At 39.3% G+C, this 19266-nt stretch overlaps 2 protein-coding genes, 1 long non-coding RNA gene and 1 pseudogene across 3 annotated transcripts in view; all 4 read left to right on the top strand.

Annotated features, from left to right (window-relative positions):
* The window catches only part of LOC132534019 (uncharacterized), a 69994-nt gene that overhangs the window by 9654 nt on the left and 41074 nt on the right, over positions 1-19266 (top strand). Inside the window, exon 2 of the long non-coding RNA XR_009545740.1 lies at positions 17472-17590. This is a non-coding gene — a long non-coding RNA (uncharacterized LOC132534019). The remainder of the gene's footprint in view (positions 1-17471; positions 17591-19266) is intronic.
* LOC103109467 (olfactory receptor 5L1-like) lies at positions 630-1568 on the top strand. The gene has a single exon (XM_007518528.1). The coding sequence runs from the start codon at positions 630-632 to the stop codon at positions 1566-1568; it is 939 nt and encodes a 312-aa protein (XP_007518590.1).
* Positions 10255-11363, top strand: LOC103109466 (olfactory receptor 5L1-like). The gene has a single exon (XM_007518527.2). It carries the CDS (start codon positions 10255-10257, stop codon positions 11191-11193), a length of 939 nt encoding a protein of 312 aa, XP_007518589.1. The 3' UTR covers positions 11194-11363.
* LOC103109465 (olfactory receptor 5AP2-like) lies at positions 17980-18897 on the top strand (annotated as a pseudogene).

Here is a 19266-nt window from a genome sequence, read left to right on the forward strand (position 1 = left end):
CCTGCTTCACTGCCTGTGAAGTGACTCTCCTGCAGGTGGGGAGCCGGGGGCTCAAACCGGGATCCTTATGTTGGTCCTTTTGCTTGGTGCCATGTGCGCTTAACCCGCTGCACTACCGTTCGACTCCCTGTAATGATTCTAATGTCTACAGTCCCACTATGGAGCTACATAGGTTCTTATGGATCTGAATGTTTTGTGATCTGTGAGCAACACTGACAGTTATGCATTTGTACGTTACATGTTTGAGGTTTAAAAATTTTTTTTTTTTTACTGTGAAAAACAAAATCTTTTATTAAAAGAATTACATAACCAAATCAAACAAAATTCCAAGTTGCTCCCATGTTGTTTTGAAAACCTGAAATTCTGCTTCAATACAGATTGTGACAATCTGTTGACTATGTCTATAAAATAATCTTTTAGTCTCCTATTGGTGCTCTAGTAAATTACCACACACTAAGAACAAGTCTGATCTTCTAAACTTCAGAAAAGTCATGTCTTAACTTCTTTGCTGAAAATCATATTGCTCACGATAACTTTTTGTATATTTTAGGAGCCAGCCATGCTGAATTTGGGCTCATAAGTGATGAATAACTCTTAGTATATTTTCTAGTTCCAATAAACCCAGAGTCATGGACAAGGAAAACTGTACAGCTGTCACAGAGTTCACACTCCTGGGGTTATCAAATGCCTCTGAGTTGAGGATTTTTCTCTCCCTGCTGTTCCTGCTCATCTATGGACTCACGGTTGTGGGTAATCTAGGCATGACAGTACTCATTCAGGTCAGTTCTCGGCTTCACACCCCTATGTACTTCTTCCTCAGCCACTTGTCCTTTGTGGATTTCTCCTATTCCACAGTCATCGTGCCCAAGATGCTGGCTAATATCTTAAGCAATGAAAAATCCATCTCCTTCTTGGGCTGCATGGTGCAGTTTTACTTGTTTTGTTCAGTTGCTGTCACGGAGGTCTTCCTGCTGGCAGTGATGGCCTACGACCGCTTTGTGGCCATCTGCAACCCTCTGCTCTACATGGTGGTCATGTCCCGCCGTCTGTGTGCGGGACTGGTGTCTTGCTGCTACCTCTGCGGGACAGCGTGCTCTCTGATACACTTGTGCTTGGCTCTTGAGATCCCGCTGTACAGATCGAGCGCCATCAACCACTTCTTCTGCGACCTGCCCCCTCTCCTGGCTCTCGCTTGTTCTGATGTCAGGAAGAACGAGCTGCTGCTCTACATCGTGGCCTCTTTCAACGAGATGAGCACCATCGTCGTCATCCTGGCCTCCTACTCATTCATTCTCATCACCGTCCTGAGGATGCCCTCTGCGGAGGGCAGGCGCAAAGCCTTTTCCACCTGTGCCTCCCACCTCACTGCCATCCTTGTCTTCCACGGGACCATCCTTTTCATCTACTGCCGGCCCAGCTCTGGCGACATGACGACGGATACTGACAAGGTGGCCACGGTGTTCTACACGGTAGTGATCCCCATGCTGAACCCCCTGATCTACAGTCTGCGGAACAAAGATGTGAAAGAAGCTCTCAGGAAAGTGCTGACCTCCAGGCTATTTTCATAGCTTGAGTTTTTTTTTTCTTTTAAATTTTAAATCATTGCATTAGAGAAATAATGATTTTCTACTTATTATATTTCCTAAATAGGACTATGGGTACTAATGTAGAGACTGGTAAGGGACAAGTAGCTGAGCCCTAGTGTTGTAGTAGAAGTAACTATCTGGTGATGCCAGGGAGCCTCCATAATAGTTATGCAAAAAGACTGTGGCTCCAGAGTGCCAGGTTCAATCCCCTGCACCACTGTAAGCCAGAGTTTAGCACTGGTCTTCTCTCTCTGTCTCTGTCTCTCATTAAACTAAATTAAACTAAACTGTTTATAAAAAATCTTTAAAAAGAAAATAATTAACTGTCAGGATGCAAATATCAAAAATCTTTTAATCTAAATTATCTTTGTGCTTCTTTAACTTACAAGAGTAGTAGTGAGTGAATTTCAGAAATCTCATTCTACTTGATTCTTCTTTTTTTTTTTTTTTAAAGATTATATTTATTTATGAGAAAGATAGGAGGAGAGAGAAAGAACCAGACATCACTCTGGCACATGTGCTGCCAGGGATCAAACTCAGGACCTCAGGCTTGAGAGCCCAAAGTTTTATCACTGCACCACTTCCCAGGCCACTCTACTTGATCATTCTTCCTCAACATAAACTGTTTTACATGTATAGGAGGGATGTCCTGAAGGCATGCACATTTAAATTCCTTCTTACATATTAGCATAGCTAATGAAGACTTCCTGGAAATCACATTTTTAGCATCTGTTACAGAAAGGATGAATAATTCCAACACAAAAATCCCTGTTATTACAGTGAGTAATATGTCTATTTTAGGCAGATTTTTTTCCCCCACAGAACAAGATCTTCACATGTGTCTGCATTTAAAAAATATTTCTTCTCTATCTTATTTTTTTAGATTTATTATTTTTTGCTTCCTTTATCATTCTTTGTCCATTGTTTCAGAAACTTGACTTTATGGGGGACTGATGATGGTGCACCCGGTTAAGCACACATATGACTAAATTCAAGGACCCACACCAAGATCTGGGTTCAATCCTCTGTTCTCCACCTGCAAGGAGGAAGCTTCATGAGAGCAGTGAAGAAAGGTCTGCGGTTGTCTATTTTTTTCTCTCTTTTTCTTTTTTCTTAGATGATTTCTTATTTCTGTGATTGGATTTCATCACTATAATTAATGGACTGTTTGCACTTTATTTTATTTATTTGTTTATTTTCAGTCTTTTTTATTTGGGGAATTAATGCTTTACAATTGAAAGTAAATATAATAGTTTGTACATGCATAATATTTCCCAGTTTTCCATATAACAATACAACCCCCACTGGGTCCTCTGCCATCATGTTCCAGGATCTGAACCCTCCTTCTTATCTACCCCAGAGTCTTTTACTTTAGTGCAGTACACCAACTCCATTTTCTCTCCCTCTTTATCCTCCCCCCATTCCCTCTCAGTCTATCTCTTTCTTATCCAATAAAATGGGAAAAGGGGAAAAATGACTGCCAAGAGTGGTGGATTTTTTGTGCTGGCACCAAGTTCTAGTGACTGAAGGCAAAAAAAAAAAAAAAAAAGAGGACTATATTTCATGCATTCATTTAACATTATATTTATACTTATGAGTAGAGTACGCATTTCAGATGTAAGTCTGATGTTAGTGACCACAATTCTAAAGTTTAAACCATTTAAAATTTTGTGTTAGTAGGGCTGGGGAGACAGTGTAAAGGTAGTTAATGCCTGAGGCCTCAGAGATCCTAGGTTCAGTCATCAGTACCATTATAAGCCAGAGCTGATCAGCGCTTTGGCAAATAAAATAAAATAAAATAAAATAAAATAAAATAAAATAAAATAAAAGGGGCTGGGTGGTGGCAGACCTGGTTGAACACACATGTTATAATGGGTAAGGGTCCAGGTTTGAGCCCCTAGGCCCCACCTGCAAGGGGAAAGTGTTGTGAGTGGTGAAGCAGGGCTGCAGGTGTCTCTCTGTCTCTTTCCTTCTCGATTTGGGGCTACCTCTATCCAATAAGTAAAGATAATAAAAAAATAAAAAAATTAATAAAGTAAAGTAGAAGTTATTTTACATTGCAAAGGAAGGATTTTTGGCATTGCTACTCATCTAGACCTTATTTTCCTGGAATCTATAGCTGTCATTGTAGATAAATAAGCTTACAATTATTTATTTCTACATTGTAAGTGTGGCGTGTTCTAGGCTATACATCTATGTGGATAGATCTTTTCCACTGAATGATTTTTACTATGCTTGGAGAAACCAACAGTTGGGATTTAAAAACTACTATATAGCTTATATCAGTAATCTACTTTTCCTGGAAGAACTTGTATAATATTTTCTTTTCTTTTATATTTTGTATAATCTTTTCTTTATTTAATATGTGGTATAAAATTCCAAAGAAATCATCAATGTAACATAAAAATATAAATTATCGGTGGTCTTGGCAAATATAACCCCAAGGGTGGTTTTATAGGGTCTTGAAGTTATTCAGAATATTGAGAATATTAGGAATTTGGGATCATTATTACAATATTTCATTTATATACAACTTGCAATAGTCAATTAAACAACCATTTTATGTGAAAATAGAAACTGTAAGAAATTGGTACATACAGAGGTGGGGTGATGGTGTACCTGGCTGAGTGTATATCACAATGTGCAAGGACTTGGGTTCAAGTCCCCGGTTCCCACTACAGGAGGAAAGCTTTGCAAGTGGTGAAGTAGTGCTACAGTTCTCTTTCTCTCTCTCTCCCTCTCTCTTTACCTCTCTCTCTTTCTCTCCACCTCACCCTTCTTAATTTCTACCTGTATTTATCCAATAAATAAACAATTGAATAAATAAAGATAATAAAAATTAAAAAAAAGCTGTAACTATTACAAACACTGAACATAGGACTTACTCCTCCTTTGGCTGCTACTTATCTGTGCATTTACCTTTTTTGTCGGGCAGCCCCCCTGCAATGCTGATAGTATGGTCTATTTACATAATCATTGTTTTGCCTGAGACCCGCCCTGCCTGCAGGGTATTGGTTAATCCCACTGGTTAAAACTTTTGCAACAGCTGCTATGGAAGCATTCTACCTTCGTGGTCTTTTCTCCACCCCCTCTCCTAGCCATTTCCTTTTCCCACTTGCCACTTCCGGTTAAAGATATATATAAAGGAGTTGTCTCTGATCAATAAAGGCATTGCATTCCTGCTCCACCATGAGTTCCTGGTCTCTCTCCCGCGGAGCTAGCCCAGAATTTTTAATTTTCACTTCACATCTAGTAGGTTACACATTTTAATATTTTCTTGGAAGTTATTTATAGAATGCTAAATTAAATCTATGATGACTATTTGTTTTTAAAGAGAATTTTGTTTTACTTCTGATCTCTGGAACCAAAGGTGACCACACGTAGTTAGTGGCAACATGATCCATTCAACGTTTTAGTCCAGAAACCCCAGACTCCTATTGTTCAAGTGGCCAGACAGAGGTTATAAAAGCCATTGCTGGAGAATTATCAGGGTCACATTTAAGCCTTCAGATGCATCAGCAAGTACACTACCCACTAAAAGCAGCACAGAACATTTCATATGCATTTTATTTATTTATTTATTCCATTTTGGTACCCTTGTTATTATTATTATTATTGTCGTTATTGCTGCTGTTGGATAGGACAGAGAGAAATGGAAAGAGGAGGGGGAGATGGAGGGGGGAAAGAAAGAGAGACCTGCAGAACTGCTTCACCGCCTGTGAAGTGACTCCTCTGCAGGTGGGGAGCCGGGAGCTCGAACTGAGATCCTTACAGTGGTCCTTGCGCTTTGTGCCACGTACGCTTAACCCACTGCGCTACTGCCTGACTCCCTCATCTGAAGTTTCCAGTTAAGACAAAATAGTTTTTTTTTTTTTTTGCCTCCATGGTTATTGCTGGGGCTTGCTGCCTGCACTATGAATCCACTGCTCCTGGAGGCTGTTTTTCCCATTTTGTTTTCCTTGCTGTTGTCCTTGTTGTTGTTATTATTGATACTGTTGTTGTCAATGTTGGATAGGACAGAGAGAAATGGAGAGAGGAGGGGAAGACAGAGAAGGGGAGAGAAAGACAGATACCTGCAGACCTGCTTGCTTCATGCTTGTGAAGCAACTCCCCTGCAGGTGGGGAGCCGGAGCCTCGAACCGGGAGCAAGAGAAAAGGAATGGTGAGAGCATAAGATGGGAAGCAGACTCAGGACAATCTTTAAACTTGGAAAATTATTAAATGGGTTTATGGGAAATACTAAAGGGGGTTGAGACCATGACATCTCACTATTAAGTAACACATTGCAGATATCCATAAAGTTGGTGAACTGTTTGTTACAGCCAAAGGCACAAACCACAGACTGGTTTGATCAGTGTTATCCAAGGACACACTGCATGGCCAGAAGAAGAGCAGAATGGGGTGAGATTCTACTTAATGAGCACAGGTACCGAGCATGGACTATGCCGTCCCAGCACTGGTCAGTATCCGTGTCTTACTCTCTCTCATGGTCATATGGGAAGCACAGACCAAGAGATGGTACATGGTCTCATTCTTTTTTTTTTTAATTTATAAAAAGGAAACATTAACAAAACCATAGGATAAGAGGGGTACAGCTTCTCACAATTCCTACCACCAGACCTCCGTAATCCATCCCCTCCTATTCTTTAGCCCTCTGGGAGTATGGACCCAAGAGCATTGTGGGATGCAGAAGGTGGAAGGTCTGGCTTCTGAAATTGCTTCCCCGCTGAACATGGGCATTGACAGGTCGATCCATACTCCCAGCCTGTCTCTCTCTTTCCCTGGTGGGGAAGGGATCTGGGGAAGCAGAGCTCCAAGGCACATTGGTGGGATTGTCCATCCAGGGAAGTCTGGTTGGCATCCTGCTAGCATCTGGAACCTGGTGGCTGAAAAGAGAGTTAACATACAAAGCCAAATTGTTGAACAATCATGGACCTAAAGGCTGGAATAGTGAAGATGAAGTGTTGGGGGTCCTCTGTTTTGTAGATAGCTAATAGGCATATTTTAATTATATTTCAAAGGGCCTGTAGCTATACTAGTTTTTTTTTTTTTTTTTTTTTTTTGCCTGAGCCTGAAATCTGATATGCAGGTGGATCCTAATTATTGTCTGGGGAGATGATTTTATGGCTGGGAAAAGGACCAGAAAGCTGGATCAGGGAAGAGAGCTCCCTAATGTGGGAAAGGGGTATAATTATTGTTGACTGTAAACCCCATCAATTTGATATGATCTGGGGCCCATAATTAGCTTAGGAGCCTATGTGACCTCTACATCCCTCTAGATCTGAGCTCACATTCTGTGGTCATGAGTAGGAACATTCCATGCTGCCCTAGTATGGACCCGTCTTCCTCAGGTATATTGGTGATTCTCTCTGTCTTGGTCACCTCACTCATGAGGTACATATCTGGATGAATCCCATTTCTTTTGGTAAAGACAAAGTTGTCTTCAGATCAGTACAATGTCAGTACACTGCCCATAGGGCAGAGTCAGTGCATAAGAGAAACTATGATCTCCAGGGGCTGGCAGTGGTGCACCCAGTTAAAAGCACAGGTCACTTGATTTTTTTCTTTTCTTCAAAGTTTAAAAGTGAGACTGTAAAATAAGCCTGTGCTGGAGATGAACCTGTTTTTTTTTTGTTGTCATTGTTGTTTTGTTTTTAGCTTTTATTTAAACTTGATAGAACAGAGAGAAATTGAGAAGGGTGTGAGATAGAGTGGGAGAGACCCAGAGACACCTGCAGCACTTGTGAAGTGTCCCCACTGAAGGTGGAGACCAGGGGCATGGTCACATGGTCACATGCACTTAGCCAGGTGTGCCACCACCTGGCCTCAAAAGCACATATCACTACCAGGAAGGATCCTGGTTCAAGCACTTGTTCCCTACCGGTAGGGAAGATGCTTTATGAGTGACGAAGCAGGTCTGCAGGTGTCTATCTTTCTCTCTTCCTCTCTATCTCCCCTTCCCTCTTAATTTCTCTCTGTCCTGTCAAATAAAAATAAAATTGAAAGAAAAATGGCCTCCAGGAGTCATGGATCATACTGCTGGCACCGAGTCCCCAGAGATAACCCTGGTGGCAAAAAAAAAAAAAAAAGTTGGTGATCTCAGTAAAGAGGATTCACCATCCCCACACCTTTCTGTTATGTGGAAGAACTCTGGTGTAACTTCAAACCCTGCACTCCCTGCAAATGAGCTTTTGAGCATAAGGCAGACAAAGTTTACAGGAGCTATTTATATATTTCATAATAACTCTATGATTCCTGCATCACAGAGCAATATTTTGGCACAACAGTGTTCTGGGGGAATTCTTATTGAATGATAATATGTACCAATGTTCCTTGACATATTTCTCCCTTTTTTTTCTGTCTCATCCATCATTAATTGTTTGTTTCCCCAGACAGCATTGTTTTCCTGAAAACCTGTTGATGTTCCACAGAGATCAGTTGTTTAGGGACACTTAAGGAGCATGGACCCTGGGGGTTCATATATACACTGACACAAAGCAAACAAAGCCAGATTTCCCATGTAGTATTTTCAGAAACTGGGTAAGTGATGCCTATCCCACAGGATGGTTCTTCAGACTACAATCTGTTACTTTTTTTTTGGTTATTGAGTATGAATGACTGCTTTTTCCAAACCGAAGACTTATTTCTCTCTTTCCTGGGGTAAGCTACTCCAGTTAAATATAATATAAATAAAATTGTAAGGAAGACACATAAACTTCTGCATCCACCATTTACTTAACCAGAGTTTTAAAAAACCGTGTTGTTGGGAGTCGAGCAGTAGCACAGTGGGCTAAATGTAGGTGGCAAAAAGTGCAAGGACTGGTGTAAGGATCTCGGTTCAAGCCCCCGGCTTCCCACCTGCCCACTTGCAGGGGAGTCGCTTCACAGGCAGTGAAGCAGGTCTGCAGGTGTCTATCTTTCTCTCCCCCTCTCAGTCTTTCCCTCCTCTCTCCATTTCCCTCTGCTCTATCCAACAACAATGACATCAACAATGACTACAACAAGGGCAACAAAAGGGAATAAATAATTTTTTTTTAAAAAGCTGTATTGTGAACACTCCACAATGAAAATATTTTCTCTTTGTATATAGAGGAAAAGTTGCAATGGGGGATGGAAATGACTTATTTTCAGAATCAACTATTGGTTTAATTTTATTTGAGAGCTAGAGCACTGCTCAGCTCTGGCTTTATGTGGTGTCTGGAACTGAATTTAGGATTCTTGCACACAAGTCCTTGCTCTTTACCTTTGTGTCTTTCCTCTGATCAACCAGTACTGCTGTGTGTGTGTGTGTGTGTGTGTGTGTGTGTGTGAGAGAGAGAGAGAGAAAGCAGAACATCTGACCAATTTTTATGATATATATGTAAACATATATATAATCTTTGGACAGGTTAATGGATTACAGTGAAGCTGCTGACCCACGGGCACAATCTCTCAGCTCCCTGTGATAGGTATCTGCAAAATACTCTCCCCCTTAACCTTGTTCCTTTTCATGTGTTTCCTGGAATCAAGCTCTTGGCCTCATGTTTACAAGGTATACACTCTATTGCTGACTTACTTCCTCTGCCCCACTCTTGGCTTTTCTCAAAATAGCACTGCATTGAGGAACCAGATATCTTATGATGGTTGCGTGAGGGAGAAGAATGAATAAATTGAGAAGAATGCTTGACCTTGCTATCCCTTCCCCCTTATTTCTATGTATTTCTCTCCCCCTATCTTATTAAAATAAAACATATAAATATGTTTTAATATATAAAAAGAAAACATTTTAATCACATACACTATTCTCTTCTGACATCTTCCCCCTGTTACAATAAAAAGTGTCTTCAGACATTGACGTCTATTTAATGCAGTTCAAAATACCTTCTTTGTTAAGAACCACTGTCCATAGACATAGAGGGAAATCAAGTGGGATGGGAGAGATGGAGTAGGAGTGCTTACCACTATGCTGCCTTCTCCACCCTAAAGATATTGTCAAGGGCAGATGACATAAGTCACTACTGAATCACAGGACTCACAGGATTTGCATAACTCAGGTCCCATATGTACCAAGCTCAGTTACAGGTACTAAACAGGACAGATGGAAGCATTGCTCAAGTCTTCTCTTACTGGTTCTCTTTCTCAATTTCTTTCTCTCATTAAAAATATTCAAAATCACTTTCTGGAATTTCAATATTTTCAGTACTAATTAATCAGACTTCTAGGAATATAGGTATTTGGATTCCTTAAAATAAAATCTCTAATTCAATGATATATAATGCATTTATTTTTTTCCAACATGGTGAATTTGAAATACTTTTAATCATATATATAAATATATATATATATAAAACCATATAATTCCCATATATTTATCTTATTATCACATTCAGAAGATATATGTCTAACAACTCTGTTCAAACCTCTAGATAGTTATATTTTAAGGAAGATTAAACACCTTATGGATGTGACTATGACTTTGTGATCTGTGAACTACACTGGGGTTCTAGCATTTAAATGTCACGGTGTCCTAACTTAACCACAGCTTCATAAAGAATAGTTCTACTTCTTTGCTCAAAAAAAAATGCAACATGCTTATTTCATTCTTTTAAGGGAGACAGCCAACACTATATTTGAAAACCTATATGGAGAATAACTATTGATGTTTTTCCAGTTCCAATAGACCGGGAACATGGGTGAGGGAAATTGCACTGCTCTGACAGACTTCATTCTTCTTGGCTTGTCAGACATCCCTGAATTGAAAGTCTTGCTCTTCCTGATATTTCTTCTCATCTATGGAGTCACAGTTTCAGGCAACCTGGGCATGATTGCGCTGATCTGTGTGAGTTCCCGTCTTCACACCCCCATGTACTTCTTCCTCAGTCACTTATCCTTTGTGGATTTCTGCTACTCCACAGTCATCATGCCCAAGATGCTGGCTAATATTTTCAAGGAAGGCAAAACGATTTCCTTCCTGGAGTGCATGGTGCAGTTCTACCTGTTTTGCACATGTGTGGTGACTGAAGTCATCCTGCTGGCGGTGATGGCTTACGACCGCTTTGTGGCCATCTGCAACCCTCTGCTCTACATGGTGGTCATGTCCCGCCATCTGTGTGTGGGACTGGTGTCTTGCTGCTACCTCTGCGGGACAGCGTGCTCTCTGATACACTTGTGCTTGGCTCTTGAGATCCCGCTGTACAGATCGAGCGCCATCAACCACTTCTTCTGCGACCTGCCCCCTCTCCTGGCTCTCGCTTGTTCTGATGTCAGGAAGAACGAGCTGCTGCTCTACATCGTGGCCTCTTTCAACGAGATGAGCACCATCGTCGTCATCCTGGCCTCCTACTCGTTCATTCTCATCACCGTCCTGAGGATGCCCTCTGCGGAGGGCAGGCGCAAAGCCTTTTCCACCTGTGCCTCCCACCTCACTGCCATCCTTGTCTTCCACGGGACCATCCTTTTCATCTACTGCCGGCCCAGCTCTGGCGACATGACGACGGATACTGACAAGGTGGCCACGGTGTTCTACACGGTAGTGATCCCCATGCTGAACCCCCTGATCTACAGTCTGCGGAACAAAGATGTGAAAGAAGCTCTCGGGAAAGTGCTGACCTCCAAGCTATTTTCATAGGTTGATCTTTCTTTTCTATTTTTCTTTTTCTTTCTTTCTTTCTTTCTTTCTTTCTTTCTTTCTTTCTTTCTTCCTTCCTTTCTTTCTTAAAAAAAAAACTACTTTAATAATGATTAACAGGATGGTAGGATAAGAGGGGTACAATTTCACACAATTCTCACCACCAGAGTTCCACATCCCATAAAGAACAGGGAAGCTTCCAATAGAGTGAATAGGCCTATGGAATTCTGGTGGTGGTGGGAACTGTATGAAACTGTACACCTGTTACCCCACAATCTCCTCAATCTTTATTAAATCTCTAAAAAAAATCCCTTACATTTGGTTTAAAGATATTTCAACCAAGTGATTTGTAGTTTTCATTAAATCATCTTTCTATAAATCATACTAAAACTGTTTCATCAACTAAGAAAATAAATTTCCTTATGATGGCGTAACAACGACATTTGACCATGATAAGATTATCAGATTACCCCCAAAGATGTGTGTATACCCATGTTCATAGCAGCACAACTTGTAATTGCCCAAACCTGGAATCAACACAGGTGTCTAACAACGGATGAGTGTCTGAGCAAGTCATGGTTTATATACACAATGCTATACTACTCAGATATTAAAACCGGTGATTTCACCTTCTTCATCCCATCTTGGATGAAGCTTGAAGGAATCATGTTAAGTGAATTAAATCAGAAACAGAAGGATGAATATGGGATGATCTCACTCATAGATAACAGTGGAAAAACAAGATCAGAAGGGAAAACACCAAGTAGATCTTGAACTGGAGTTGGTGTATTGCACTAAAGTAAAGGACTCTGGGGTGGGGGTGGGAGGGTCCAGGTTCTGTAGTTATTATTATTGCTGTTATTGATGTCGTTGTTGGATAGGACAGAGAGAAATGGAGAGGAAAGGGGAAGACAGAGAGGGGGAGAGAAAGATAGCAGAGGAAGACCTAGTGGGGCCTGTATTGTTATGTGGAAAACTGGGAAATGTTATGCATGTACATACTATTGTATTTTACTGTCAACTGTAAACCATTAATCCTCTAATAAAGAAATTAAAAAAAAGATGATTGGGTTACCTTAAAATAAATATACCATGTGCGTATTATAATCTAGTCAATTATTCTTTAGTACTCTTTGATAATCAAGCTTCCTGAGGCTTTGAGCTTCCTGTGCTTCTATGTGCTTATTCATCCTAGAGGACCATGGATTACTTGGACATACAGATCATGGAAGAAAAGTTATTGACTTCCTGAAATAGTACATGCTGAGTAGAGTTCTTCTTTCTTTCTTTTTAAAAATATTTATTTATTCCCTTTTGTTGCCCTTGTTGTTTCTTTGTTGTAGTTATTGTTGTTGTTGTTGGATAGGACAGAGAGAAATGGAGAGAGGAGGGGAAGACAGAGAGGAGGAGAGAAAGATAGACACTTGCAGACTTTCTTCACTGCTTGTGAAGCGACTCCCCTGCAGGTGGGGAGCTGAGGGGCTCCAACCCGGATCCTTATGCTGGTCCTTGTGCTTGGCACCACCTGCACTTAACCTGCTGTGCTACCGCCCGAGTCCCAACTGAGTAGAGCTTTTCAACCTTAGCTTGCTCTTCTTGCTTCATTTTCAACCCATTTTATATTATTAACTATATTGTTTTATTCATTTCACATTCAGGTTCCATTTCAGGAACATAGAGAAATAAATGGTTTTGCATATTGAATTTGTATCTTTCCTTTTTTTTTGAATATGAAATGAGATTGTCTTACCCCAAATCATGTAGTTTATGAATAAAAAATAAATAAAGACTGGTTGATTTTTGACATATCTTCCATTTTATTAGAGGAAGGATAATCTTTTTTATAAGTGGTGAAAGGTAGTTGAATATTCCTACGGAGAAGAGATAAATTGATACCTACAATTTTCACCAAGATGGCCAATAACACAAAATAGATGACAGACCTAATTTTTAAATTTCTTTTTTTAATTAGTGATTTAATAATGATTGGCAAGATTGTGGGATAAGAGGGGTACAATTCCATACAATTCCACCACCAGCATCTGTGTCCCTCCCCTTCCCCCCCCCAGTGAAGTTGAACATCTACCCCCCACCCTCCACCCAGAGATTTTTACTTTGGTGCCCTACTCCAAACTCAGTCAGATTCTGCTTTGAGTTTCCCCTTCTGTTCTTCTTTCTCAACTTCTGTTTATGAGTGGGATCATCCCATACTTACTTTTGCATTTCTGACTTATCTCACTTAACATAATGCCTTCTAGCTCCATCCAAGATGGGTCAGAGAAGGTGGGTTCATTGTTCTTAATAGCTGTGTAGTATTCCATTGTGTAAATATACCACAGCTTTCTCAGACATTCATCTGTTGTTGGGCACCCGGTTTTCTTCCAGGTTTTAGTTGTAGTACCTCTCCTTATCTTTGTTTCTTTTTCTCTCTCTGTCTCTTAACCTTTAGATAAAGGAATGGAAAAAAATATGGCTTTTGGGAGCAACGGATTTGTAAAGGCACTGATCCCAGTGATAACCCTGGCAGCAAAATGACTGTGTCAAAGTCAGGGTGTCAAGAGGGCCAGATTCACTCAGGAATTTCTAGGAGAACAATCTTTTTTTTTTTTTTCCATTTCCTGATAACTGTAAGCATTCTTTGACTATGATCAAGCTTTCAAGTCTATCACTCACATACATTTGTGATTTCCACCAACTTGGTGACATTTTTGTGTGTGTGTGTGTGTGTGTGTGTGTGATGTTTGCGTGTACTTGCTTTCTCGTAATAGGACACTGTGGGTCTAGGTGCTTGTGTACCTGGTAGGACACATACACATTACCATGTGTGAGGACACAGGTTCAAGCGCCTGGAGCCACCTGTGAGGCTGAAGCTGCAGAACTAATAGAACAATGCTGCAAGTGTCTCCTCTTTCTTTTCCTCTGCATCTCTTTCTCTTCTCTCATCCTCTATCCAGAAAAGAAAAACTTAACAATCTAATCTTTTTTTCTCTATTCTGCAAGAACACTGCTTTGTTCTGGCTTAGGGTCATTCCAGGGACTGAACATGGGACTTCTGAGACTCAGTGAATAGAATCTGTTACACAAACCTATGTGTTATATCTCTTCCCCAATAATATCAACTTTTAAAAACCAGATCATGTAAGTGAGTTGCAATTTGAGCTATACAGAATCTACAATGTTTCTATCACAGGCTTTAGGCTGTGACAAACACATTTATGTTCACAATAACATAAAATAGCATAAACAACGATTCATCTCCACATACATTAATACACAATTTTTACATCTAAATAATGATTGCTTTGTATTATTAGCAAAATGTCATTCACTTTATATTTATTTTCACAAGAAATGTTACTTTTCTCATATTGTTTTCATTGTACCATTAATGAAGAAACATGTCAAATTGCGAACAAATTGTCTTTATTTGAAAACTTGAATTCAGTATGCATCCTTTGCTTTTTTTTGCTTTTTAAAGTTTTCTTTATAAAATGGAAATATTGACAAGACTATAGGATAAGAGGGGTACATTTCCACACGATGCCCACCCCACAGCTCCATATCCAATCCCCTCCCCTGATAGCTTTCCTGTTCTTTATCCCTCTGGGAGTATGGACCCAGGGTCATTATGAGGTGCAGAAGGTGGAAGGTCTGGCTTCTGTAACTGCTTCCCTGCTGAACATGGGCATTGGCAGGTCGATCCATACTCCCAAACTATCTCTCTCTTTCCCTAGTGGGGCGGGGATCTGGGAAGATGGGACTCCAAGACACATGGTGGGGTCCTCTGTTCAGGGAAGTCAGATTGGCATCATGGTGTCATCTGGAACCTGGTGGCCTCTCTAGAGAATCCCAGGTTGTAAGCTGCATCTTTTTGGAGCTCACACCAGGTGTTGTCTCCAAGTCGCCATCTTGGCTCTGCCCCCCATCCTTTGCTTAAAGGTATAGTTTCTAAAAAAATGAACCCATGACATTAACTTTGATCTTAATATAGATATTATACATACACATTATATATACACACACATATATATATCTCACAGGTTTCCCTCTGTGTGACTAAATTATAGTATTTGCTATATAACTTGATTTAGCAAACATTAGACCATTTATTAAAACTCTATCAAATATTCTGTGTGTTGTGTTGGTATAACAAACCAATAAACCAGAATAATTCAAATATCTGTGTTAAAAATTATATCCTTAAAGCTAACAACTAGTTGGAAATCCATGTATGATTATATGACTTTTTATCTATTTGTCAATTATAAAGTTCTAAATCTACAGTTTCATAACTGCATTTTAATTTTATCTGGCTTATTCTTCAAACCTATCAGGTAGATAAATTATTATGCTAGTTGTCCCACAAATTGTTTCATATTAGTCAAATCAATTTAGATGATATAATACAATATGATATGATATAATTTAATATAATATAAATTCTATATACCTACAAAATTTAGAGAAAATGTATTTTAGATATTTTCAAGATAAACGTAAATGCAATACATCATTATTTTGTGTTTAATGATCTACTTAATAGAACTATTTAATAGCCTATATAATTTGTGTCTAACTGCTTTTTCTACTAGGAATTGATTATTAGAGTGTGTGCCCTCAGGATCTTTTGTGTGATCTGAAAAATACTCAGGATCCTCAAACACAAAATATAAAAGGGAGTCTAGCAACTTAATTGCCATAACCTTCTCCAAAGGAGGCACCAATTTCTTTTATGGCCAATTTATCCAAATTTATTCAAAAGGTTTCAGTGAGTGTTTATTCAAAAATTTATTCAAAAGGTTTCAGTGAGTGTTTTTTTCCCCCTTTTAAGCAGTAAGAATGACTTTTCCTGTAAAGAGAATGGCCTGATGCCTACAGCAGTGTAGTAACAAGGTGGATGAAATAAGATAGGGACTCAGTGTTGACATTAACATTATCCCAGGACGTTAGAACTAGGTCAAAATTGACAATCACATCTTCCTATAGTCTGTTATGTTGCATATAGGACATGATGCTTTGAGAATTAGGGTGCCTAGATAATAGAACTTTACATTTTTAAAATGTATTTCCAATCAAATCAGTGGCACAACAGAAAAAAAACAACAACAACCAAAAGACCATTTATCATATGACATTCTTAATGCAACCCAGAGTACTGTGGACTCTGATTAACGACTTATATATACAGATTTCCTCTCTCTCTGTCTTTCTCTCTCTCCTTTGATTTGCATATCAGCTGAGGCTAACCCAGTTAGTATATTATAATATATATATTAATGTATATTATATGTAATATATATATATATCCTAAGGATATGTGTTAATAACAATGTTTAATATGTATTTATTTATTTATTAATGAGAAAGGAGGATGGAGAAAGGAAGAACCAGACGTCACTCTGGTACATGTGCTGCCAGGGATTGAAATCACACTATGTTTGAGAGTCTAATGCTTTATCCACTGTGCCACCTCCAAGACCACTTGATACTAAATTTCATTATAAAAATCATAGATTTAGCATGGAAATAAAGCACTGTCCTTAAATAAATGGAACACTGAGACATGATGGTAGAGAAGGACCTAGTGGGGGTTGTATTGTTATGTGCAAATGTTATGCATGTACAAATTATTGTATTTTACTGTTCACTGCAAACTATTAATCTGTCAATAACAAAAAGTAAATAAAAATAATTTGTAGAATATAGTGACTTTTAGGCAATATATAAGTCTTATTGCAGGAGTATACAAAAATTTTGTTGAACTATTTAGAGAACTTGCACATTCATTAGCATGCGTCAATTGTATAGAAAAATGGCTTTCTGCTTTCTTTTGGATTCTCCATAAATTTTAATCTCTTGAATTTTTTTACTTTTATCATTTTATCTGACTTTTGTATTTTATTCATACATACTAAGTGTCATTCTTATTTAATTATGAAACATCCTTAAAAGATAATTACCAAAGGCATTACAAGAATTAATAAGAAAGATGTTGAAGATGCAGAAATTATAGGAAGAATTTTATTTAGCAATGTTGTGATCATGGTGATTTCATAGTATAGATGATGGAACTGAACTTTTATGAGTTCTTAATCTAGTTCCATAAGGACTTGTGACAGAGCTAGGATGTAGTTGCTTTTTAACTAATTCTGACCCATATATCTCTCTCTCTCTCCCTCTCCCTCTCCTTCCTTCTCTCTCTCTCTCTCTTTCTCTCCCTCTCCCTCTCCCTCTCCCCTCTCCCTCCCTCCCGCTCTCTCTCTCTCTGGATTTCAAAGAAGTTCCTTTGCTCCTCAGAGAAGTCACATTACAAGGAGACACAGAACTTCTGCTCTCTACTTACAAATGGTTGCAATACTTTAATCTCTCATATAACTAAATAAAAACAACACATAAGGTAAGAGGGGACACTTCTTCACAGTTGCTATGAAATATGATAATTGTCTATTACCACTTGACATAGGGAGGCGAAAGTGCTGAAAGAAAGAGTGAATTAAGCCTTTCAAGTTCAGTGACGGGTCTGCTGGTCCTGTCACTTCATATGGAAAATAACAGACTAAAGACCAGAGTGGTAACCTATCTATGTGACATGCATAGCAGACTTACTGCATTATGTATGCTAACCGTATATCCACATGCAGTCGGGAAATTCAGGTAGATTTAGAATTACCATGCTATTATCATTTTTTGTACTATGTCTTGTGGTTGTTGCTAGTAATCAGGGACTTAACAACACTGTCTTCATTTCTCTGTCACAACTTCAGAATTCTAAAGCCATTTTAGGGAATGAAGTTGGAGCATGGCACTGTGATGACTGAATTCATCCTCTAGGGATTTAGTGACCATCCAGAACTCCAGAGTGTGCTTTTTGCTATGTTTTTCTCCATCTACTCTGTTACCCTGATGGGAAACCTCGGGATGATCTTATTGATCAGCATCAGTTCCAGCTTGCACACCCCCATGTACTTTTTCCTCTGTGTATTGTCCTTCATAGATGCTTGCTACTCTTCTGTCATTGCCCCCAAATTACTTGTGGACCTGGTTTCCAGCGAGAAGACCATTTCCTACAGTGGCTGTGCAGCTCAGTTATATTTCTTCTGCTCTCTAGTGGACACAGAATCCTTCCTCTTGGCCGCCATGGCTTATGACCGCTACAGAGCCATCTGCACCCCCCTGCTTTATACCGCTATTATGTCCAAGAGGATTTGCTGTCAGCTTGTATTTGGGGCCTTTTTGGGAGGTACTGTGAGCTCTATCATCCACACCACTAACACTTTCCATCTGACTTTCTGTGCCAAAGAGATTAACCATTTCTTCTGTGACATCCCCCCCCCCTTCTCTCTGTCCTGCACTGATACTTATGTGCATGATGTTGTGCTGGTGGTTTTTGCTAGTGTGGTGGAAGCTATCTGCCTTCTGATTGTTCTCCTCTCTTATATCTGCATTATAGCAGCTATTCTTAAAACAGGCTCTGCTGAGGGGAGAAGGAAAGGGTTCTCCACATGTGCTTCTCACCTGACTGTGGTCACCATTTACCATGGTACCCTCATCTTCAGTTATTTGGGCCCCAGCACTCACCATTCACTGGATATTGACAAAGTCGCCTCTGTCTTCTATACATTAATTATACCTATGCTGAACCCTCTCATATACAGTTTAAGAAACAAAGATGTCCAAAGTGCCTTTAGGAAACTTTTTAACTGAAATTTACTTTATTAAATGAAGATGTAGCTGGGTCTGACAACTTTTCAAAAATGTCACTTTTCAAATATTGCCTACAAAGGTAAAAAAAAAAACCCCAACAAACTCAAAACTATTTAATATACACTTTTCCCCCAGATCTATAAGACCTTATCCTCATATAGGGTTAAAGTTAAGCATTTGATCTAAACCTTTTCATACCATTTGTTTTTTATATGTAATCATTATCACTTGGAATTTTATATTCACTTGAGAGTTTTATCCATACCTTAGTGACCTGCCTTTGACATTTCTTTCAGTTTTCTCCATATCTTATGATTATTCACAATTATTTTAAGTCACTGCCATATCACAGCCATCTTTATGTGAAAG

The sequence above is a fragment of the Erinaceus europaeus genome, chromosome 17 (genome assembly GCF_950295315.1).
Source record: "Erinaceus europaeus chromosome 17, mEriEur2.1, whole genome shotgun sequence".
NCBI lineage: Eukaryota > Metazoa > Chordata > Mammalia > Eulipotyphla > Erinaceidae > Erinaceus > Erinaceus europaeus.

Coding starts and splice junctions, on each gene's coding strand:
- LOC103109466 (XM_007518527.2), top strand. CDS start 10,255: ATGGGTGAGGGAAATTGCACTGCTCTGACAGACTTCATTCTTCTTGGC.
- LOC103109467 (XM_007518528.1), top strand. CDS start 630: ATGGACAAGGAAAACTGTACAGCTGTCACAGAGTTCACACTCCTGGGG.